This window comes from Molossus molossus, unplaced genomic scaffold, assembly GCF_014108415.1.
Source record: "Molossus molossus isolate mMolMol1 unplaced genomic scaffold, mMolMol1.p scaffold_m16_p_16, whole genome shotgun sequence".
In the NCBI taxonomy this organism is placed as follows: Eukaryota; Metazoa; Chordata; class Mammalia; order Chiroptera; family Molossidae; genus Molossus; species Molossus molossus.
Window position 1 is genome coordinate 50,830,792 of NW_023425351.1, and position 25,854 is coordinate 50,856,645.

General features: G+C 36.2%; 1 protein-coding gene across 4 annotated transcripts in view; it reads left to right on the forward strand.

The window, feature by feature from the left end:
- Positions 1-10,049: 10,049 nt before the first annotated feature.
- The window catches only part of EMC2 (ER membrane protein complex subunit 2), a 52,178-nt gene continuing 36,373 nt past the window's right edge, over positions 10,050-25,854 (forward strand). For 2 of the 4 annotated variants that reach the window (XR_004959869.1, XM_036264135.1), the window contains exons 1-4: positions 10,050-10,124; positions 19,261-19,374; positions 19,893-19,957; positions 22,173-22,258. Coding sequence is in view for 3 of the 4 variants with exons in the window: in XM_036264135.1 (XP_036120028.1) it covers positions 10,085-10,124; positions 19,261-19,374; positions 19,893-19,957; positions 22,173-22,258 (305 nt within the window). In the remaining variant the exon portion in view is untranslated. Of the gene's footprint in view, positions 10,125-19,260; positions 19,375-19,884; positions 19,958-22,172; positions 22,259-25,854 lie in introns of those variants that run through there. The other 2 variants (XM_036264137.1, XM_036264138.1) reach the window with 2 other exon arrangements.

Consider the following 25,854-nt stretch of genomic DNA (forward strand, 5'->3'; position numbering starts at 1 on the left):
TGTCTAGGTACTTGGAAAAGCAAAACAAAGAGTTTCTTTATTATCATGGAATTAAAGCTAATGGCTATAATTAGAGCCTGCTGAACTTTGATGAAATAATCATGCCTCAGCCAATACAACAGGTTCTTCAGTGAGCAGATGTCAACTTCTCTAGAGACAGAGTAGTGGGATAACATTTTTGAGGGAAGAAGTGATATTCTCTTTCTTTCTTTCTCTCCTCTTTCCCCTCTCTGTCAGAGTGAAACTTGCCTCACCCTCTTCCAGACCAAGTCATTGTCTCAGAGGGAGAAAACTGGGAATTCAGGAATCTTTCTCTGTGGTTTTAGTTTTCAAAACCCATCAAATAGGTTATATGAAGATGCTTCTGCATAAATCACAAGAAAGACAATGCCTAGGGAATAAAGCACTGAGGATGTGGGGGAATCTCCCCTGAGACTGAAATACTGCTCTCACAGGGTTGGGTAATGAAGGCAGGAGGGGCAGAGAGGAAGAGTCAAGGGCAGCTAATGAAAGTATAGTTCGGTGGCTCACAGGGAGAGATGCCCTATGTCCAGTCATAGTCTCAATGAGGTAAGAGCACTCAGGAAAATAAAAGGCTGAAAGGTATGTCTACAGAGAGAACCTCAAATTGCCATGTGATCCAAAAGTACTTAGAAGAGTCACAGAAGGTGCTTGTGGGGAGTGTTAAGAGGTATACTGCCAAATTGGAACACCAACCAGGTGGGCTTCCCATGGCTTGAAATGACATAAGCATGACTGATATATAACTGGTATGACTGTACTGGTTGATAAATTAACAAAGTACTTTGTATTTGTTGATAAATAACCACTTACACAGAATCACCCACTCTCCCAGGATTAATGCCTGGGATAACAGAAGGTCCTCCTGGATGCTGCATAATCACTAAAGCCAGTATCTGCACCCTTTAAGATTGGTTGGTATACCAGTTATCTATTGCTGTATAAACTTTATTCCAAAAATTGGCAACTTAAAGCAATAATAAACATTTGTTATCTCACACAGTTTCTGTGGGTCAGGGATTTGGGAGCAGCTTGGCTGGGCAGTTCTGGCTCAAGGTTTATCATGAGCTTGTAATCAAGGTAGCTGGGTCTACCATCTCGACTGGGGCTGGGGGACCAGTCCTGAGATGTCTCACTCACATGGCTGTCAAGTTAATGTTAGCTGTTGCTGGAGGCCTCCGTTTGTCACCACGTGGACCTCTCTGTGAAGCTGCTTGAGTGTCTTCCTTATATGGCAGCTGCCTTTCCTCAGAATGAGTGATCTAAGAGAGGGCAAAGCAGAATCTACAATGTCTTTTATAACTTAACTCTCAGGAGTCATATATCATTATTTCTGAAATATCCTATTGACAATAAAGGTCATCTATTCAGTGTGGGAGGGACTACACAGGGTGTACTAACCAGGAGGTGAAAATCATTGGGAATCATTTTGATGGCTCCTACTACAATCAGTGACCTTGCCCTGTGGGTTGTTAAATATTCTGAATATCACTTTCATACATAAGTCAGAGTAGCCTTGAAAAAAAGAGGAGGCAGCATTGCGGAGCAAATTCCAATCTAACGGAGCTTACATTTTTGTCTTCCTTCAAGATTGGTACCTCAAATAGAAATTGAGTTTTATATAAATGCAAATTTAGTTCTTACAGTTGCACACCTGAATTTGTGTACTGAGATTCACAGCTACGATGTCTCATGTAAATGCTCCCTGAAATTAACTACCAAAGTTTTCTTGGTTCACCATGTCTCTTCTGTTGCTATAACTCTTTCTTTAAAATATATAATTCTTCAATAACCTTGGTATTCATGTGAGTTTGGGATGTACTCTGCCTCCTCCCATTAGGTGCCAATTTTGTTATATCATTCCTTCTGGCACCCCAGAATATGGACCACTTGTATAGTCCTTCTAGTTAGCACAGCAAATACTAACTACAGCTGTGTTGGCAGTTAGAAGGGTGAAGAGCAGGTTGAAAATAAGGGTCTTTTTTTGGGGAAAGTACTACTAAAATTTGGCCTTGCTTAAGTTTATTAACAAGCAATCATCAGTGATAGTATGGCAGCTACCCACTGGATTATCAAGGGGCACTCTGAGTGCAGTGTTTTTGGAATTTTCTAATACTTCATGGAGATCTTGAGAATTTTAGAAATGCTGCCATTATTCAGAGTTAAACTGTTATTCTTGGAAAGATGTTTGAAAATTTGAAATTACTCGGATATATTTGGAATCTAAGTGAAAAAAGAAAGAAATATGAAGTTCTAGGTAATTTATCCATGGTAGTAGCATTAATTCTCAACCCAAGGAATGAATAAATGATTATTGATTTGTGTGTCATAAGAAACAAGCAGATTGTCAAGCCTCTGTGGGCTATATATATTCTACCGTGTCTTCAACAGAAGGCAACCATTGCTGAGCTATTAATCATATACCAGAAAAAGGCATTCTGTGAAGTTGAAATATAATTTCCATATGTCAAATAGCTTCTGAATCTAGCTAGCACTTCAGGAAAACACACACCTCTGCCCCTCATCAAAAATGAAAGATTACAGCCAGAATGAAATAATAATAATGGCTACCGTGGCAGCTATGGAGATGCATTGTTAGAATCTCCCTTCAAGAAAGAACTTGCTATTCTGCTGCAAGGAGTGCAGGGAGCTGACAGTCTCTAGCTATTAAGGCCTTCAGGATTATGGCTGCCTCTGTACTGAGGCTGTACTCTTCTGGGCAGCCCCAGTCAGTTACTGAACCTGTGGGGCGCTGGTGCTTGGCCACTTCTGCCCAATGTAGGCCTCCTCTAATGGGTAATCTTTGTTCTGAAGCTTTTCTCATTGAGTTGACTGATATTTCATCAGATTTAAATTATGCTGTGAAACTCTTTCTGTCCACTCCTGCTTCCTACTTTCTTTTCTTTCCCAGGTATCTAATGTGAATCGTAGTCTGAAAGCTTTCTCATCCCTACCCTGCTTCCTTCCACTTTTATCTTTCACATGAGTGACCTCTAATAAACCTCTTGCATTCCTAACTCCATCAACATCTGCTTCCCAGAGGACCAAAATGACACAGCTACTATTTACTAAGAGCCTGCTATGTGAAGAAGTATATCATAGTGTGTTTGGGGAAGTTATTTGACCGCTACCAACTGTTCCTCATCTGTAAAGCAAGGTTGTTATGAGAATTAAATGAAATAATCTACGAAGAGCAATTTTTGCAGTGCCTACTATATAGTTAGTACTCAACACTGGTATATAACACAAAGAGTGCTATTATGCCATATGCCAGATTCTGTGTGAGGAATTCTGTGTTTATTACTCATAATCCTCATTTTAATCAGCAAGTATTATGATGCTCATTTTACATGTGAGAAAACTAGGATTTCATGAAGTTGAAATAACTTGCTCAAATTACTTAATTTACGTAGCTAGAATGTGTAACCTGGTAGAAGAGAGCAATGGACATGTATGTTGGCAAAGAATCCATTTCTGTTATCTTGAATGTAAATGAGCTCCATACCCTTCATGACATGGTATGTACAATTTGTAATTAATACAAACTATTTTGAGGATTCTTTCATAACTGTAAGCCTAAACTCTTAATTTCATCACATATATGACATTAGAATTTGTTAATGGGTCCTTAAGACTAAGCATTTGTCTAACAGCTTAAAAGAGCAATATATAATGCCACGACCACTCCCTGATGACAGTTATTTTTGCTCTTAATTTGAGTTTATATGATGTTTTCCCATGATTAGATTGAGGTTATATTTAATATTCCATAATCTTGCTATTGCTAGAAAAATTGCATCAACTTAAATCATTCCCCTCTGCCTGTCCCTGCCTCCACCCCACCCACGGGACAAATGTTCAAATCCATTATTGAAAGATGCAAATGAGATCTGTAATAGAAACATAATGAGCAGAAGGAAGTTATTAAAATGCTGAGAATTTCTAGTGAGGTGGCAGCAATTTAAACTGAACCGCATCTTTGGAGTACACCCATATTGTTCCTCACCTCAGTTTTAAGACAAAATATTTAAAGTAAATTTAAAAAATTATATTACGTAAAGTTAAACAAAAACATTTGAGATTATGCTGTATCCTTAAGAACAACGTTGTGATGGATGGGGTTGGTGCAATGGATTTAGGGGGTAGGTAGCCTTTTTAGTCATATTGCCAGGAAACTACTCTTTTTCTCAAATAAAAACTCATGGAGTTCTGTAAATAAGCCCTCCTATGTTCAAAAAAGCATGATTTATGATCTGAAAGATGAGATGGCCACTTAATACCCAATGTGTCTATGTACCTTTAAGCCAGTTTGGGCCAAGAGTGACCAGTATGACCACCGAAACAAAAAAATGGCTAGTAAAATGAAGGACCTGTGGTCTGACGGCAAGGGTAAGATACCTCAGGGCTACAGGTCTGAGCAAGTGTGATGCTACCAAACCACCAAGAGAGGAGCTGTTAAAAGTGAGCCCTGGCCAGTGTGGTTCAATGGTTGGAGTGTCAGCCTATTCACCAAAGGGTTCGTGGGTTCGATTTCTGATTAAGGGCACATACCTGGGTTGTGGGTTCGATCCCTGACGGTCAGTGTGTATGCAGGAGGCAACCAATCGATGTTTCTCTCTCTCTTCCCCTCCTTCCCTTCCTTCCATTCTCTCTAAAAAACAATGGAAAAAAATATCCTCGGATGAGGAATAACAAAAAAAAAAAAAAAAGAAAGAAAATTACATCTATAATAGAATAACTTGTAATTATAAAATATGTCTAAGTTAATATTCAGTATATTTTTGTATGAGCTTACCATAATGCAATTTGTTTTTTGTGAATAAATGCTTTTTTGAACATTTCTCTAGTATAGTTCTATTGTAGAAAATGGAGTCTAGATGGGCTCCATAGACCACTGGTAACAGTTATATTATGTGGGGATTCCTGGATGTTTGGTACCCAAAAGGGATATTTACAAAAACACATTTCTGCACAAGGACTGTTACACATGCACAGATGTATGTGTGTACCAGAATAGAATACGCTTTGGGGAAATTAAATAAATACTGTTTGAAAAAGTGGACTCAAGTATGGTTATAAATCTCAAAAAGAAACAGTTCTAATTTATTACCCATGTGGGAGAAATTCTGGGTGTACTCTTTCTGGATGTACTTTCCTCTTCACTGTTACAACTATGGCACAGAGGGGCAATTATCAGTTTGTGAATTCTACTGTGAAAAAACCAAAGTGACCTCACTGGAAATGTTTCCCAGAGGCTCTCCTTTGCTTTCTAAAATAATATAATTGGATATGAAATAAATGGCTGGCACATTTTAAAACATATATATTGCAAATGACGGCAAACTTGGAAAAAATATAAGTGCTTAAATGCTACGGTTGTGTCAGCAAAGGGGGCATAGGCTCTTGTGTTTTGGTTACATACTAAGTTACTTAATGCTTTAAAAATGTAATAAAAACAATGTTCAAAAGGTTCCTAAAACAATTCCATGTTAATCTGGCTTTTGGTAAAGAAAACTCTAAGGAAAACTTCCTTCCAAATGTGAATGTGTTACAGTGAAAATCTACTGACATGAAATGAAGATAAAATAAGTAACACTTTCCCTTAAATACAAAGGGATATAGTTATGATTCACTAATTAGAAACAATAACATGATTTAAACGCTATGGTAAATTTTATGAGTTGTAGTAAGACCAATTTACTTGGATGGGTAACTGTTAAAGTAAATAGAGGTTATAAACTGTGCTACATAATGTGGAATACTTTAATTCACTATGATTAAGATATAACAAATCAGAAAGCAGGTTCTAAATAAATGATTTTATAAAGACGTTGACTACTGCAAAATCATCTATGATGTCCTATTAAATACAATATCCCTTTTATAAATGCCACAGGTTTATTAAATTTAAGAAGTTGTTTTAGTCTTTCATAATGTCTGAAGATATAAATTGAATTAAGTAAACCCTGATCATAAAAGACAAGCACTCTAGAGTGCTTTGTGGGCCAATCTGGCTTGACAAATAATCAAAGCTTATCCCATCTCAAAGAAAATGTGGGCTTATTTAAAGTTATTCCTTTCTGATCCTAGTTCATTCTGATGCATTATCATTCTAAGTATTCAAACATGATCATGTAGGCAAAAAAAGGAAAGCTTCACATTAAAAAAAAAAAAAAAAAGCATATCATAGACCATAGTCATGTGCCCTTTTTACTGTGCTTTTAAGATCATTAAATGAAATAGTGCTTCCAATGGTCTCTGACATGGCATAGTCTAATATTTAACTGCTTGGATATTTCCTTGATATTGGTCACCATATTGGGCAGTGTTCAATCAGAGAAACTGGATTATATATTTTTAACATACATGAATGAAAACTCTTTTTCAAAGGGGTAAGAGGGTGAAGGCAAAACTTTGAGAACATCTTGTAAAGGTAGATTTATAGAAAGTATGATGTTTATGTTTTCAGGGTTATGGTTTTATCTATAAAAGGTATTTCTTTTTTATTTACAGTTATAATTACATTATAAAATTTTAAAGAAGGCTATAAAGAATAATATTGTCACTGACATACCAGTTTTTTCCTGAGTGTTCCTGAGGAAGGCAGGTTTTATTAGATACTGGAAATGTACAATATATAAGCAATCATTTTCCCCACTTTAGAGAGTACTACTGGTGACAAAATTTCCCTTAAATATATTTTTTTCCTATAAATACTTCATCTTTCACCCATGCTCTAAATAACTCATCTCCTCCATACGAATTTCCCATCTTTGTTATGTACTAGTGGCAAGAACTTGGAAAAAACAAAACAAAACACATTTCACTTCAGGATCTCAGGTTAGGAAACATGTACAGTGTCCATTCGTGTTTTTCAGAATATGAGTCATTATTCCATTAGTGGGTCACAACAAGTATTTTTATAAAATAAAATGGAATTGACTCAATTTGAGTAGAAAATATAAAGGACAAGACACATTGTCAGGATAGTTTATAAATTTTCAGTTTTAAATATATGTATGTATACTGTATGATGATTTAAAATATATTCCGTAACATGGCTGCAAGCAAAAAACTTTAGAAAATATTTTTCTAAAGAATCATAAATACCTTCTAAGTCTAAAATGAAATTATTCTATATTCCAGCTCAAAAATTATAAAAATGACCTTTTTCAACCTAGTGTCATATAGGATTTATTACCTAATAGAGAATAAGTAGCTAGCTATAAGGACATTTAAAGTGACTAGAAAATATATACTCTCTCAATTAGCTGTAATCATGAATTGATATCCATTGTAAGTTTTTGAAAGAAACTGTCTTGGCTTTTACCTCCTCAAAAAATCCAACAAAATGTTGGGCATCAACAATTTAGTACAAATATTAATTTGTATGTGTATGCCACACATACTGGGAGCTGGGAGATATAAAATGAATTGGCATAGTACCTGTACTCATTAAGTTTATAATTTTTAGAAAAGCATTAGAGTATAACAAGAAAACATTCTATCCATAACCAAACAGTAGAGTTTAAATGTGTACTACTATGAAATATCATCTTAACAATCACTAATACATTTTTTGAGTATCTAATTCATTCATTCATTCAGCAAACATTTACTGTGTGACAGGTGTTTTTCTAGGTTGGATGTTCCTAGGTTAAAATGACAAAGTACATGATCTCAAGGAGCTTATAAAATAATGGAAAATACAAAAGATAAGTGAAAATATATACATCATATAGTGGTAAGTGACATATTGATGTAACAGGCAGTAACCAGGGCTTCTTTTGATTGGATAGTCAAGTAAGACTCTGTATGAGATATAAATGACAAAAAGAAGACAGCCACTAAAGATCTAGAGAGGAACATTCCAGGAAAAGGGAGTAAGTGAGCAAATGTCAGACCCAAGGCAGACAGGAGTTTGGCATGTTTGAGGAATAGAAAGTAGGTAAGAATAGCTTGAAGGGTGAAGAAAAAATGGTAGATGAGGTAAAACATGTAGGAGGGAGCCAGCCTGAGTAAAACCTTGTAAACCATGGTCAAGTGTTTAGAGTACATTTTTATTGTCAGGAGGAGCCATTTGAGAGCTGTAAGCAAAGAACTTTTGTGGTCTGACTTTTTTTGTTTTAAGACCTGTAGCGCTGCCGTATAGAAAATAAATTTTACACAGCAAGAATGAAACTAAGGAGTTTAGGAGGCTATTACAGTTACTCAGGTGAGAGGTAGTTGTGGCTTAGATTAAGGTAGTAGCAATGGAGAAAAAAAAAAAAGATTTTAGAAATGTTTTGGAAGTACAATTCAGAATTAGCTGATAAACTAGATACAGTATAGTTGGCAAAGAAAGGAATCAGGACACTTCCCAGAATATTAGTTTGTCTAGGAAGACAATTTCATCAACCGGAATGGGGAAAAGCAAGTTAGGGAGATTGGTGGCAGGAATCCAGAGTTCTGTTTGGGATATGTTAACTTTGAGATGCTTATTAGCCATCTAAATGAATATTTGAAGAAAGCAGAACTGGGTTTCAAGGGAGAAATAAGGACTACTGGATTTATGAAATTGGGAGTCATCAGTATATAAATAGTTTTTGTAGCCTCAGAAATAGACACCTCCATGACAGTGTCACGCAACATCTCTTTTAATCTTGAAAATAATTCAAGGTAAATCTTTTCTTTTTACATAGATATAAGTAGCTTTTTTTTTTTTATATGTGAACAACCCTGATGCTCAGAGTTAAACATGCTGAAAGTTAACTAGCTAGTAAATAGTGGAGCTCGGATTCTGTCTGATAGAGTTATTCTTTCCATCATACCAGGTTGTTTTATTGAAGCATTCAAATATGTGAATTTTAGAGTTGCGGATTTTTAATTTTTTGAATTCTTGTTGTTGTTACCATTAAATGTCTGTTCAGTCTGGAGAGAATGACGTTCATTCAGAATCTAATCCGAGTTCATTAATTCACTATTCTTTTCTATCCTTACTTATCTCCTCTGTGGCTGGTGCCATTGACAGTGCCTTTTTTTTTTTTTTTTTTAGCTCTACTCCCTTAGCTTGTGGGATATGACTCGTTTCACGTTGACTGCCTCTTTTCATCAACTCTCAACTATGGTTTGTTATGCAAGACTTTTTAGCCTTCTTTCCTAACCTTACAAATTCCCTCATCACAATGTCATGTTGTCACTGCTTCATGTACTAAATATATGCTTATGAGCTTCAAATGTTTTGCTTCCACTCCAGACACTTCTCCCTGGCTGGGTCCAAAGGTTCCTGACAGCAATTATCCAGGTGGGAAAGAGGTTCCCTCGTGAGGTTAAGAGAAGCAAAGTGTAGGGTTTGTGATGGTCTCATTCGCACATTTATTCAGTATTTCATTTATTCACGTATTTATAAGCACTTACATATTGGCTGCTCTCATGGAGTTTCAAACCTGGAGTGGCAGGCAGACTGATCCACGAGGAGAGGTAACTAAGGGTATGGGTTGGGGGTTGGCACAAACACATTACTGCGACAAAAAGAAGCCTCGGCCACAGGTTCATAATGTGCAAAGGCTGAATCCCACTCAGTCCCTCTAATGGAGTGTATCAGTTTAGTTGACCATTAAAAAGGAAATGCAGGGCGAATGCCACGGAGGAAGCAGGGAAGTTGGGGACCGATAGGGGTTCAGGCAGAAGGTTGCGCTGCAGCAGGCCATGAGGAGAACAAGGAAGTGATTAGGGAGTGGGAAGAGAATGACTACACTTTCGTAAAAAGAAATTAAAAACCGCAGTGCACACACTAAAATCCCAGCATTCGTTAAAACTCCGCGGTGAAACAAACACCTCACGCAACTCAAGCTCTGCCGCCAGGGCGACCTCAGTGTCCCAGCGTGCCGCGCGCCGCCCGACTCGCCCCGCCCCCTTGCCCGACAGCCCCTCCGCAAAGCCGCGTGCACGTGCGCGACGGATCCCGCCTCCTCCGCTCTCTTAACCAATGAAAAGTGGCGTCGTAATTTGCCACCGCCCTGTCACAGGTCACATGATTATGTCTCCCCGCCCCCTCACCTAGCTCCCTCTAGGTTCTGAGAAGATGGCGAAGGTCTCAGAGCTTTACGATGTCACTTGGGAAGGTAACAACGGGCGGGGCGGGCGTGTTAAGACCAGAAGCTCTGGGAACGAGTGCGATGGGCACTTACTGCTGTCGGAGAGCTGGATTCTCTGCTCCCTCTTCCGAAGTGGAGTTCTCACCGAACGGGCTGAGCTGGTGGCCGAGGTGGATGGAGGTGGAGGCTGATCTGTTCGTTGGCCCAGCCACTGACGGGTGTGGGCGGTGTTCTCCATCGCCTGTGTTCTTGGATAGACAGACCTACCCCCGCACCCATTCAAGGGCCCAGGGCTGCTTCTGTTGTGAGGCGGGTGGGACCTGGGGCTGCTGGTTGGCGCCGAGGAGGCGGGATAGGTTGCTGCTGAAGCTGCTTTGCAGCTAAGAAATGCAAGACCTCTAAGGGCTTTTTATTTAATGCTGTGTAGTAAGAGTTACAACTTTGTGCAGTAAAGGTGTGTAGGAGAGCCATGGACAAATATTGCTGTTCAGCATGCTACTTTACATTTCGTTCCCTCTTCACAGCTGAGTTTCTAATTTCTTCCCTTTTTAATTTACTCCTTGTCCTACTCCTCCTCAAACACGTTTACACACACAACACAACTTCCTTCTTACTCCCCACCAGGAGGGCCTTTTCTGAAGGGGAAAAGAACCGGTTGTCTTGGGCCTGGGCTCAAGCGTGATGGACTTCTTTCTCCACCCAGTTTAATGTAAGGTGGAGTGTGTTCTTTAAGTCTGAAAGCAGCCAAACTTTGGCCCAGCTCTGTAACAGATTTTCCCTTCTGAAAAACCTGAGCGTGACGCATGCTTGAGAGAAGAGCCTCGAGTTTCTCTAACGCATGAAATTTCTGTAATTGAAATTTCAGAAAATTCAGAAATTTCTGTAATTGAAATTTGTATACAGCATTTAACAGTAGACTTCAACAGCTTATTTGTTCAAGGAATGCCTTCCTCCAGTGGTTAAACAATGGCCTGATAACGTGTAGTGACAGTTATATTGACTCATGTTGAATAAATCTCCACTTCATTATTACAGAGTTGCAAACAGTATGGGAAAAGGTAAAATTCTTTTATACTTGAACTGAATTCAATGATCTATTATTGGTTTTGTGGCCTCTAGCACACTGTGAACCTTAGTGTTTCTGCCCGTATTGGAGAATTTTATTATATTAAAGAAAAGTATTAAGCATTTAGGGCTAGATCTTGGATATATGAAAGTAAGTAACACACACACACCTACCTTCATGGAGTTCACAGTCTAATGGAGAAGACAAACCTGTCAGTATGTAGTTTTAAAATGCTTGTCAGGATATATTTCTTAAGCTGTATGTTGGATATGTGGTTGTTATTTTTAATGCTTTTTGAAAATGTTTAGAATATGTCATGCTTTTTATTTTTAGAAAGTGCTGTTTTGAAAGTGTGTTTAAGGTTTCTTAGATGACAGTATCATGTATATAATCGCAAGGAATGAGTAGGTGTGTACCACCAGACAAGGTGATTTAACTTAGTAACTTGGAATACTGTGTGGGAATTCTAAAAAGAAATGATTTAATTAGATTTAGAATAATAAATAATTACATCACAAGTTTGTTGAGGAACAAGAGAGAAAACATGGTAAAGTGCTTTTTAACTAATTACTATATAGAAAAGATGATCTGGCTCCTACTTGTGTCTGTCTCTAGCTTTATCTGTTCTCTCTGGCAGTGCTGGCTTTTGTTGATTCCCTAAATATGCCATACTCCTCTTGTATTAGGGCTGGACACATGCTATTTCTTACACTAGAAGTGTTCTTCCCTCATGCCCCACTCTTGACCCTATTATATTTTATCATTTCTCAAAATTCCCATCAAAGGTCATATATTTCACAGAGCTTTCCTTGGCTACCCTACAGCACTTCCCTATCCCTCCACCAAAATTTAAAAAAAGGAACAGGAAAACAAAATCAAACAAACAACAAAATCTACCCCTGGTCCTTTAACTATGTGTCTTCATACTCTTGAAGCCCAGGCTGGTTTGGCTCAGTGGACTGAGCATCATCCCATGGACTGACAGTTCCTGGTTTGATTCTTGGTCAGGGCACAAGTGAAGTGCTTACCCTGTTGTGTTAAGTTTTAAAATTTTCTCTTTCCCTTTGTCCCGTGGACAGGAGAGTCCTGGGTTCTGTTCCCGATAAGGGCATGTAGTTGGTTGCAGTTTGTCCTTGGCCCCTGTTGGGGTTATGTGGGTGGCAACCAGTCGATGTGTCTCTCTCACATTGATGTTTCTCTCTCTGTCGTCCCCCCTCTTGCCCTCCTGCTCTATCTGAAGATAAATGAAAAAAATGTCCTTGGGTGAGGATCAAAAAAATTTTTTTTTCTCTTAGGATGAAGGGAGGGACCAGGCCTCTTCTAGTGCTTGATATATGAGAGGAACTCGGTAGCTACACGATGACTAAATGAACCGCTATTTGGATTAGTGATAAGCATCAAAAAATTGTTACAAAAAAGACTATAAGTAATTTTTCTAGTGTGGGAATAATTTAGTATCTTAAATAGACCTAGGCAACTATACTATAGGATATAGTTTATTTTCTTTCAGAGATGTAATGAGAATAACTCTTTAAAATCTAAAAGGGTAATGGAAGGACTCCCAGGGATAGTTTTTTGTTTATTTATATATTTAAGTGGAAATATCCTTAGGAATGTCATTGAATTGTATCATGAATTGAAGTTGTGGAAATAGTTAGTTCAAAGAGGACTGTAATTCTTGTAACGGGAAGAGTGATCACATGCTTATAAAAGACCTATATAGTACATCTAACGTTCTCCTAGTCTCTATTAGATTCTACTGAAAAACTAGAATATATGGTTTATATATGCAGCCAGTGAAATTATTGAGATTTATTAGAGGAGTTATCACTTAGTGATTTGGAGGTGGGAAAGAGAGTTATAAGGAGGGTGCAGTCAGGTTTCTTGAGAATAGGGTATTTGGGCAGGATATGGATAGGATACCTAGCACATAGTGATCTCTGTCACTCCAGTAAGGTTTCTGGGGAGACCTAATGCCAGGTCTAATGTATGTATGTGTTTTGTACATCTATACTACATTTATCATTGTAGATCACCCCCTTTGAAAAATCCTTTCTTTGGTTTCTTAATAACATTAAGCTTCCCATATTCTCAAACCTTTCCTTTGCTTAGTTCTCTATGTCTATATGCTTTTTTTTGGTGTCTCCAATGCTTCTTTCCTTAGCCCTGTTTTAAATTTATTATCAGTGGTTATTAAACTTGAGATAAATAGGCTCCTTACTGATGTAGGCACAGGTGTTAAGTGGTCTGTGAATTCCCTGAAATTATATGCAAAATTGAGTGTATGTAAATGTGTACCCATTTTGGGGGGAAAACGATGCAAAGGTCTCATCAACTTTAAAAAGATCTAAAAAAGGTGAAATGTTTTCTTTGGGCAATCTCAACCACACCTAGCTTTATTTAGCCTATATGCTAAATAACATGTTAATTACATGTATTTTAGTACTGGCACCAGGCACTGTTCTAGTTCTTGAGGACACAGTGTTGAACAAGTCATTCAAGATATCAGATTCAGAACATCCCTTGAGATTTCAGTTCTAAAGATAACATTTTGTGAAGGTCATTTTTATAGGATAAGAGCCAGACAGGTAGGTTGGTGCCCTGAATGTTAGCCTAAGGCATTTGGACTTTATTTTGTAAATAGATAGGAGCCACTTTCCTATTAAAAAAAAAAGAATGACTTTTTATTAAACTTAAAATTTTAAATGTTCATGTTGATATAGGGCATGGCCTTTTCTTTGATAGCGATCCCCTGATTGAAATTCTTTGTCATGTTTAATAAGCCATTTTCAGTTTTGCTTCTTTTAATATGCAACAAAAACATAAAGACCCTTGTATAGGAGCTTCAGTGCACAAGTCTCTTAGATTTTTATTATTTTCCTCATTATATTTTAAAATAAGTCTCCTTACCTAATATGACAGCAGTTTTTTCCAAGCCATTTATCTACCCAAATGGAGTCTTTTCAAAACATCTAGCTTCGTTGCATAGGAATAAGCCTGTCTTTTTACATTCAAGTTTTCTTTGGCCTAAGTAATATTTACTGCACATTACATTAAGTTCAAATGGCATGAACTGGTTTGCCTACCAACATAGGTGAGTTTTTTTTTTAATTTTTTTTTTGATTGATTTTAGAGGGAGAGGAAGGGAGAGGAAAAGAGAGAGAGAAACATCGATGTGAGAGAACATCGACTGGCTGTCTCCTGCATGCCTTCCACCGAGGTTCAGGCCCACAACCTGGGCATGTGCCCTGACTGGGAATTGAACCGGTGACCTCTTGGTGTATGGGTCGACCGCTCAACCACTGAGCCACACCAGCCGGGCCCTGACTTTTTAAATGTAACAACTGATGGAAATAGTTAACTAAGAGCTAGCTCATAAGGCCTTTTGGCCAAGAGCTTCTAAGATGTTATGGGCATCGTTAGTATATTTTGCAGAAAGAAATTCTTTGAATTTTGCTTGGCCGATGTGGCTCAGTGGTTGAGCATTGACCCATGCACCAAGAGGTCACAGGTTCAGTTTCTGGTCAGGGCACATGCCCAGGTTGTGGGCCAAATACCCAGTATGTGTGTGGAGGGGTATGCAGGAGGCAGCCAATCAGTGTTCTCTCTCATCATTCTATCTCTCCCTCTCTGTCTAAAATCAATAAAGAAGAAGAAGAAAAAAAAAATCTTTGATTTTTAACTGGAGGATGATTAAGAGAATTTTTATTGTAACTTACAAATTTCACCTGTCATATTGTAATTACTTTTTTACATTCTTTATACACATAGATCTTTTCATTCCTTCCATTGACCCAGCATAGTGGTGAGAGTCAGAATATAAGCTTTCAGTAAATGCTTATTTATTTAATAAGTGAATTTTAGTATATTAAGTTTGTTTATGAACTTTGATGAAAATGGCTTGCTGAATATTTTGTATAATTTTATTTAATTCTGACACATATCATATGAGATTATTTTATCCCCATTTTACAGATGAAGAAGCAAACTGGAAAGGTGAAGCAGCTTGTCCAAGATACCATAGCTAGTACTAGGGACTGAGCCCTTCATTTGTGGAGTCTGATGCTAAATAGCTAACGCCCTGTAGTTGGTGCCAAAACTGAATTGAATTGAATTATTGGATACCGATTTGGTGTTCAGAGAGTTAGAGAATTGATTGGTGTGGGGAAAACTACCCCCAACATGTTTGGTGTCAGAAGTGTTCTGTGGGTAGAAACAGTTCTTAACGGTGTATGAAAATATGGATTAGATAAAGACAATGGGTTTGCACAGGAAACCCAACAGCTGTACAGATAGACAGTACACTGCTACATTGTTTTAATCCTACTTTGCTAACCCTACATTGTTTTACAGTAAAACCTCAATATAAGGGACTAATTCAGGTGAGGTGAGGAGGGTGGCTGTTGAAGCTGAAAGCCTGTTATATAATAAAGTAGGTTTTCCAAATGCGTATGTTAAAAAATTGACAAATTAGTTAGTTTACTGGTTTTTACTTATGTAGACACATTTGTGTAATTAAAATTAAGTATGTATGAAAAGTTTAATTTCACAGAAAAGCTTTCTATATGTATTACTGTAATTTTAAATTTATACTGAATAGGTTTAGTAAATGTTTGCATTCATCACCATGAATAAACAAATGCACATGGCTGGGGTGTGGTTTAGTGCACATGGGACCATCTGTCAGCAGGCCTTAAAACTACTGCAGAAAGTCACCCCTCCAGACAAGAGAACCAATTACCTGGGGAGCTTGGATGTGATCAGGTGCTAATCATTCGCCAAATATCATTTAGGAGCTCTGACTCTTGGATTTAAATTTATTTGTAGATTATAGTTGTACATATGTAATATTTATTTATGTTGGTGAAATTACTGCAGTGTTTTTTCCAGCTGCAGTGTTTTTTCCAGCATATGACCTATTCACTAAAATTTGTTAAAAATAACTGAATTAATAACAACAACAAAAATAACTTGTTAATTTAATTATAAGCAAATCTTGGTTAGATGCATTTTAAAATTAACAAGGTATTAATTTCCACATATGACCCATGGATTGGAAATTTTGTCCATTAAATCTGAAGTCCGTTAAATTGAGGTTCACAAAATCAAGGGTTTACTGTAATCCTACTTTGCTAGTCCTATTTTTAAAATAATATTTTTAATCAGATATTCATCACTGGTTTTAAATACAAAAGCACTTTGTTTCTGATTAATAAGTGAACAGATTTTGTTGTTTTTTTCCAACATTAGTTTTATGTCAGTGATATGATAACATGAGTGACAGTGTTGCTATTACATTCTTCTTTTAGTAGTTAAAATTTTATGCAAGCTGTATAATTTGATGAGTTAATTAATGCAATAAAACTTGGAGATGCATGGTGTGTGTGTTTTAAAGTGCCGTTGTCTGACAACATTTGTGTTACTAATACTTTTGCAGTCTAACTTTATTTCTTGGGAGCTTCATGTCAAGAACCATGTGTTTTTAACCAGGCACAGGAAATATATCTCCATGGTGGTTTTGGTTGATTTACAGATTACAAAATACTATACAGTAACAGTTTTATGAGAGATTTGAGATCATTTCCAGCAAACATACACTCTTGTATTTTAAAACTGTTTAGTTAATAAACTTCTGTTGGAGTTTCAAGGAATTATATTGCTGCTCAACTTAGTATTTTTGAACCTCCCAATGTTTAATTTGGTAAAAGACACAAGATTTTCTTTCATCTATATTTTAAAGGACTTCCCTCTTCTCTCTCCCTCCCCTTACTCCCTCTACCTCTCTTTGTCCTCTCTTTACCTTTCCTCTCACCTTCCCTTTCTCCTTCCCTCTCTCTTCCTCTCCCCGTTTCCCTCCTCCTTCCTTTTTCTTTCCTCTTTCACGTAAAACAAATTTACTGCTGAATTATTTATTACAAAATGAACATCTCTTGATACCACCACCCAGGTCAAGAAATAGAACTTTGCCATCCCACCCAGAGTTCTTTCTGTGTGCCCCATCCCAATCATAACTTACCATCTCCCCTCATCAGTAACCATCATCCTGACTTTTCTAGTAAATAACTCCTTGCATTTTAAAATAGTTTTATTGTCCAAGTGTATGTTCCTAAACATTATAGATTATAATGCCAATTTTTATAAAGTTGGATACATTTTAAAAGTCTCTCTTGACCTTTAGGTTCCCATTCTATCTCTTTGTTTTCTTTAAAATCTATCTGTTGAAGAACTTGGGCCATTTTCTAACATGCAGAGTTGAAATATAAGGCCTTTTAGAAACTTAATCTTCTTACTTCCTACCCACTTATCTCCTGATCCCACTCTGTTTCTTTAATTCTAACTATCAAAAGGAGTTGCTTCTGTGTGGAATAACCTACTTTTTTATTTGCCTGCTACATTCCTCTTCAATTCTTAAGATTCAGTTCAAGATTATTTCCTGTGCAACGTGAGAGTCAAGCTGATTTCTAGGTTTCAGTAGAAGGAATTAACTGTATGTTAATTTGTAATGATTTTCTAAGATCATTTTTATAAATCCAGTTAGGGTCTATTTTCATCTTAAGGATTTTTTTTATAGACTTTATAGGGACCCAGATAATGCCTATGAAGGTAGAAAAAATCTCATGTGCTTCTCTTATATTTATTCTCTAGGGCAGCGGTTCTCAACCTGTGGGTCACAGAGTTTGCCTAAGACATAACATTAGCAAAATTACAGTTATGAAGTAGCAACGAAAATAATTTTATGGTTGGGGGTCACCACAACATGAGGAACTGTATTAAAGGGTCGAAGCATTAGGGAGGTTGAGAACCACTGCTCTAGGGCCTAAGATATTGTTTATTTAACTCATTCATTCAACAAGTCATTAAACGTTTTAAATCTGTTCAACATCTATGTCTACAAAAATAAGAAGTGGTACTTCAGACTAGTATGTGAAATTATCAGAGGTAGGAGTAAGAAAGCATGTGTGTGATTGACAAATTGAACAGTGAATTCTACTCTAACTATATAAAAGAGGCATCTTTTGTTTACTTGATTAGGTACTCTTCCTCCTCCCCAAGTTGTTCTGTTATTACCAAAATATTATTTACTGTTATTACCAAAATATTATTTAAAACTAGAGTTTTCTGTCCTGGTGGGTTTGGCTCAGCAGTTAGTGTGTGGGCCCAAGGACCAAAGAGTCTCAGGTTCGATTCCGGTCAAGGGCACTGTACCTCAGATGTGGTTGGGTCCCTGGCCCTGGTTGGGGTCATGCTGGAGGCAACCAATCAGTGTCTCTCTCACATTGCTGATTCTTTCTCTCTGTCTCTCTCGCTCTCACTCTCTCTCTTTCTCTCTTCCTCCCACTCCATCTGAAAATCAGTGGAAAAATATCCTCCAGTGAGGATTTAAAAAAAGTCAATAAAAAAAATAAAATATATATGAGTTTTCTGTTGTATTACAATATGCAAGATGTTCTCTTGACTTCTGTTGTTTGCTAGTGCTTTTGTCCTTAACTTACATTATTCACATTATTCCTTATTATAAATATAATCAAAAGATGTCCTTTGTTCTAATTTTTTGCATTTATTTCCTTGCATTGTTGTGTATCTTTATATATTCTATGTACTATTTTAGTAATGTTATTAAGGAAGTTTTGTGATCAATATCCCTTTAGTGCTGATAGGCTAATATGCTACCCTGATTATGAAAATTTTATATTCTTGAGTCAATGGGTCAGTTTCAGGAGCACTTTGAATTTTTGAGATTTCTATGTATAATTTTATGCATTTTTCTGGGAAAATAATCCGTAGCTTTTATCAAATTGTGAACATTTTCTGTAATCTCAAACATGTTAAGATAATAATTACTTAAAGGGATAGAGATCTTTGTAGTAGACTTATGCCATTCATAACTTTTAAAGATAGGTGTAATATCAGTTATGAATTTGCAGTCTTCCAAAGGACCTATTTTTCTTGTTAAATTGGTATTCTGCTTTATGAACTTTGAGATACATGAACTTTTATATTAGTGTGAATTTATTTTCTTTACCAAAAAAGTTGACTTCCTTTTGTTAATTTCTTGACATTGATCAATATATATAATAACAAGTTTTTTGTTTTCAGAAATGCGAGATAAAATGAGAAAATGGAGAGATGAAAACTCAAGAAATAGTGAGCAAATTGTGGAAGTTGGAGAGGAATTAATTAATGAATATGCTTCTAAGCTTGGAGATGATAGTACGTTTTTAAATTTATTATATTTATGCTCAGCACATGTCTATTTATCATTCTTAGTGTTTTTTTAAGAAAATCTTTTATTAAGTTTGTTTTGGTGTTCATACCAATCTATCTGTGATTTTTCAATTTTTAAAAAACTTTTCAGGAAGACTAATGCTATTTTATTTTGAGAAGGCTTTATAATTTCTGTTAGTGAAGCTATCAAATAGGCTTTTTTTTTTTTTTTAAAGCTCACAGGGCTGCAGTCCTGGTCTGGTCAAAATGTATTTCATAAATAATCTTTTAGAACAGTAAAAGTAGTAGGTAATTGGAAATTGTTTTACTTGATATTAAAATATTTTATATTGCTGAAAGCATATAAGGATCCTTTCTTGCCTTAATTGCTGATGTAATATAACAAATCAATTTTTAGTTATAACTACTATTCTCTAAAATTCCAAACAGGAAAAATTTATTATTTAGTTTCTGCTGGGAGATTTTTATAGTAAATTTATTTATTTTTCTCTATATGTATCTAGTTTGGATCATATATGAACAGGTGATGATTGCAGCCCTAGACTATGGTCGGGATGACTTGGCATTGGTATGTATTTAAACTGATTTTATTTTATATTTAATATGCGTCATGGATTATATATAAGCAGTTAAGACTTAGTATATGGCTTATATATAATGCTTTCTATAGCTGGTTTTCAGTGGTACTCTTAAGAGTAGGTAGAACTAACTAGGTACTAACATAGTATGTTCTTAAATCTTTTTAATAATCCTGAGAATTAGATAGTTGGTATCCCAGTTTTAGTGAAGAGGTTAAATTAATTGGTGAAGGTTATGTACTTACTGAGTGAATTGTGCTGCATTATAGAGTTTATAATAAGAAATAGATACTTTAAAACAAGTTTGTTTTTTGGGTTGTTGAATATCTTTTGTAGTATATGTTGTTAAATATTGTTTTGCAATATTGTAAATGTATACCTTAAATTATTAGAAAATCCAAACATGTACAGAGCATGACTTAAATTACTAATACTGCTTTTAAAATACAAGAATGATAATAGCTATATTTTGAACATTCACTTGCTAGGTACTATGCTAAATACTTTACATCATGCTTTATTTAATTTTCATAATAATTTCTTGATTTGTGTTTAATATTACTATATTCATTTTATAAATAAGGAAACAGAAGTTTCTGTTCTTTTGTTTCTATAATTATGAGTTTTTAAGTACTACTTCATAATCCTTTCTCATTCAAGCAAAAAGTATTACGCAGAAACAAAATAGAAATACTGGAGCACATATATATCTTTGAATTAGCGTTATCCTTTTTAAGGTAATTACATTAGATTGGCTATGGACATAATTCCAGTGGAGCTTCCAGTGGTAAAAAATATTCCACAAAACCTTTTTGGATTACCTTTAGACCTATGACACACACATAGTTTTTTGAATATTCACAGAGGTAGCAGTTTGTATCTTGAGGGAAATTTTGAATTTTTTTTAATGGCCAAAGGCCATTTGATAAAGTAGGAGATCAAATTAGATAGCTTTTCTTGTAACACAGTATTTATTTATTTTAATGTTTTTGTTTATCTTCACCCAAGGATATTTTTCCAGTGAATTTTAGATAGAGTGGAAGGGCAGGGGGTGGGAGAGAGGGAGAGAAACAATGATGTGAGAGAGACACATCTATGGGTTACCGCATACATGACCCTGACTGGGCTTGGGATGAAACCTATAACCCAGGCATGTGCTCTTGACCAGGAATCGAACCCGGAACCCTTCAGTCCACAGGCCAATGTTATAACTGCTGAATCAAACGGCCAGGGCAGTATTTATTTTTTAATGTTTAGAATTTTTACACAGTTAGCTTGATTGACCTAGTAGTATGAGTTTTGAATGATGTTAAAGAAATCAGTGAACATCATTTTTGGTTTTGATTAACTTGAATATTTTTCATAACGTAGCAAATTTTCAATTCTGCACTTTGAAAATATATTTCCAGATCATATTAAAACTAATTACTGGTTAATAGTTTCTTTACTAGTTACAGGCATTTTTTTGGTCACTTATGCTTTGGGAGTTGCAAAGGACCTTTTTTATAATCCTTATCATTTCTAGCATGTCCAAGACTCTTATGATCAAATTCCTCATATGTTGCTGAGAACATAGTAGGTAGTCAATAAAAATTTGATTTGTATATTTAGTTGAGTTGATGGGTGAATTATGGATATCTGCCTAAAGTAGATTGGTACTTCATAGATATGGTGTCTGTATTTTATGACCCTCCAGATCAGGATGTGTGTATTGACATGAAGATTAATAGGTGATTTCAACAGGAAAAATTTAGCAGAGTATTAGTAGTCGTTGCTAGGGACTTGAGAATACTACCAAAGAACTTAATTTTTATCTAAAGAATTCTTATCCATAGTTAGGAAGAAAATACCAGAAAATATTGTAGGCTTTTAAGTGGGACCAGACACGTTATAATAAACAATTTTTAAGGAGGGGTAACAATGGTAGTAGTATTTGAAGTTATTAGTGGACACATGATCTGCTAATTTTCCCAGTTATTAGTATGATTAGTGTCTGAGAACTGATTGTTTCTCTCACTATAATTTCAGAGTTCTCCTTTCACCCCATTATTCATTAGATTATTTTCATTTTATGGCATTAGATCACACTTATGAAATTATTTAAAAAGATACATTTAAGACTTTTATAGGTCATTCCTTGTAGCCCATTTAGTATATGTAATGTAATTACTACTTTTCGAGTCTTGTTTACCAGTTTTTTTTTAGTTTTGTCTTCAGGAGTTGAGAAGACAGTTCCCTGGCAGTCACAGAGTCAAGCGACTAACTGGCATGAGATTTGAAGCCATGGAAAGGTAACTTGAGTCTTGTAAACAGTGTGATCTCATTTTAAAATGGCAAACTTGGGGCCTAACTTCATGTTCTCCTATACTTATAGCAATATCGACTGTGCAAGATCTCTTGCTCCTGGGATTCAGAGTAATGTCAGGGTGCTTCTCAGCATAAATTCTGGCCTTTACTCCCAGTAAATGGGACTTGACATAAAAGTAATCCACTTACCATCTCTGGTCTAGTGAAATGAGATCATACTTTAGAATAAGTACTGGCTTCAAATGATCCTGGTTCTAGGATTTATTAGTTGTTTACCTAGTAAATTATTTAACTTTAAGGTTTTTTAGCCTCACTCCTCTGTAAAGCAAGAATATTACCGGTTTGGCTCAGCGATTAGAGCGTCGGCCTGCGGTCTGGAGAGACCTGGGTTCGGTTCCCGCTAAGGGCACGTATCTCGGTTGCAGTTTGTCCCCGGCCCTGGTTGGTCGTGCGGGTGACAACCACTTGATGTGTTCCTTTCACGTCGATGTTTCTCTCTCTCTCCCTCCCTCCCACTCTATCTGAACAAAATATCGAAAAAATGTCCTTGGGTGAGGATAAAAAAAAGAATATTACCAACTTCTCAGGATTTTATGGGAATTAGTAAAAATATGTATAGGTCCCTTGTAGGCATTCAAGGTATAGAGGCTATTATTACTTATTTTTTATTGAGATATAATTGACATATAATATTGTATTAGTTTCAGGAATACAACATAATGATGTGATATATATATAATGAAATGATTATAGTAAGTTTAGTTAATATCCATCACCACCCATAGTATAATCATAAAATTTTTTTTTCTTGTGATGAGAACTTTTAAGATCTATTCTCTTAGCAACTTTAAATATCCCACACAGTTGTTGACTGGTGTAACCATGCTGTACACTGTAGCCCCAGGACTTAATTATTTTTTAACAGGAAGTTTACACCTTTTGACCATCTTCACCCATTTTGCCCACCCCTTACCCCCCCACCTCTGGCAATTACCAGTCTGTTTTCTGTATCTGTGAGTTCAGGTTCTTTCTCATTCCACATATAAGAGATCATACAGTACTTGTCTCTCTGTCTGACTTATTACACTTAGCATAATGTCCTCAGGGTTAATCCAGGTCATAAATGGCAGAATTTCCTTCATTTTTATGAATGGATAATATTGCATTATATGTATGTTGCAACCTCATTTGTCTGTTGATGGACACTTAGGTTGTTCCATGTCTTGGCTGTTGTAAAGAATGCTTCCATGAACATGAGGGTGCATGTATCCTTTAAGATAATGCTTTAGTTTCCTTTAGACAAAGACTGTTTTCTATAGTTGTTTTACCAATTTACATTCCCATGAACAGTGCACAGGGTTCCCTTTTCTCCATGTTCTTGTCAACACTTACTGTCTTGTCTTTTTAAAAATTGCCATTCTAGCCCTAGCCAGTTTGGCTCAGTTGTTTGAGTGTCAGCCTGTGGACCAAAGGGTCGGGGTTCAATTCCCGGTCAGGGCATGTACCTGGGTTGCAGATTCAATCCCTGGCCCTGGTCGGGGTCATGAGGAAGGCAACCAATTGATGTGTTTCTCTCACATAGATGTTTCTCTCTCTTTCCCTTCCTCCCTTTCTCTTACTCTATCTAAAAACCAAAGGAAAAATATCCTTAGGTCCTTACTTAAAAAAATGCCATTCTAATAGATGTGAGGTGATATCTTATTGTGGTTTTGATTTGCATTTCCCTGATGATCAGTGATGTTGAACATCTTTTCATAAACCTGTTGGCCATTTGTGTATCTCAGGAAAAGTGTCAGTTCAGTTTTTCTGCCCATTTATTACTTGAATTGTTTTTTTTTTACTATTGAGTTATGTGAATTCTATATATATTTTGGATATTAAACCCTTATTAAGTGTATGATTTCAGTTTTCTTCTGTTCTATAGGTTACCTCTTCATTTTGTTGATGTTTTCCTTTCCTGTACAGAAGCTTTTTAGTTTGATGTAGTTTCACTTGTTTATTTTTGCTTTTGGTGTCAAATCTAAAAAATCGTTACCAAGACCAATATCTGCTTATCCTTTAGGTTTTCCTCTAGGAGTCTTATGGTTTCCAGTCTTATATTCAGGTCTTGAATCCATTTTGGGTTGATTTTTGTGTATGGTATAAGATAGTGGTTCAGTTTTATTCTTTTACACGTTGCTGTCCAGTTTTCAACGGTTTCTTCAAGGGACTATTTTTCCTCCATTGTATATTTTTTGTTTATTGTAAATTAATTGAACATGTATGTGTGGTGTGGGTTTATTTCTGGGCTCTCTAGTCTGTTACATTGACCTGTGTGTCTGTTTTTATGCCAGTACCATATAGTTTTGATTACTATAGCTTTGTAATGTAGTTTGAAACCAGGAAACTTTGTTCATTTTCCCCAAGACTTGGTTATATGGAGTTTTGTGTGATTCTTTTTTTCTTTTTTTTAATCCTCACCCGAGGACATTTTTCCATTTTTTGTTCAGATAGAGTGGGAGGGAGAGAGAGGAAGAGAGAGAGAGAGAGAGAGAGAGAGAGAGAGAGAAACATCGACATGAAAGGGACACATCGAGTGGCTGCCACCCGCACGACCAACCAGGGCCGAGGACAAACTGTAACCGAGGTACGTGCCCTTAGCGGGAACCGAACCCGGGTCTCTCTGTACCGCAGGTCGATGCTCCAACCGCTGAGCCAAACTGGCCAGGGCTGTGTGATTCTATACAAATTTTGGGATTGTTTGTTCTATTTCTATGAAAAATGCCTTTGGAATATTGCATTGCTTTTGGATAGTAATGGACATTTTACCAACATTAGTTCTTTCAGTTCAGCAGATCATGAGCACAGAATGTCTTTTTATTTATTTATATCTTCAATTTTTTTTTTCATCAATGTCATAGTTTTCAGTCTACAGGTCATTTACCTCTTTGGTTAAATTTATTCTTAGGTATTTTATTCTTTTTGATGCAGTTGTAATGGGAATAATTTTCTTATTTTCTCTTCTGATAAATCATTATTAATATATTGCAGTGATTTTCAACTGGTATACCACAAGAATTTTTAAAACATGCAGTTCCTAACTATTTATTCAGGGACACTGACCTCTTTTCCATTAGGTTAGCAAATAAAAAATAACAAGAGCCAACACAATAGCCATTTGATGTGAATGAATCAAAATTACTCCTATTTTTTGTCAGATTGGCCAAAAATAGATATTTTTTGGTGTGTCGCAGAATTTTAGTAATGAGATTATGTGTGCCATGAGATGAAAAAGATTGAAAATCACCGATGTATTGAAACAGCCGATTTTTGTAAATTGATTGTATATCCTGTAACTTGACTGAATTTGTTTATTCTAATATTTTTTGGTGTAATATTATGCTATAGTAAGCTTTGATTATCTGTGTTTACCTGTATTCTAATTTTCAGGCCATTGATTACCTCTGTGACTGGAATTCTCTGATCCATAGAAGAGTTGTTGGTTTGTTCAGTTTATTTAGCTTTTTTTCTTATGAGGATGGGAGTGACAGCTTCCAAGGTCTTTATATGCTGTTCCAGGAGCCAGAAATCTTGAGCATCT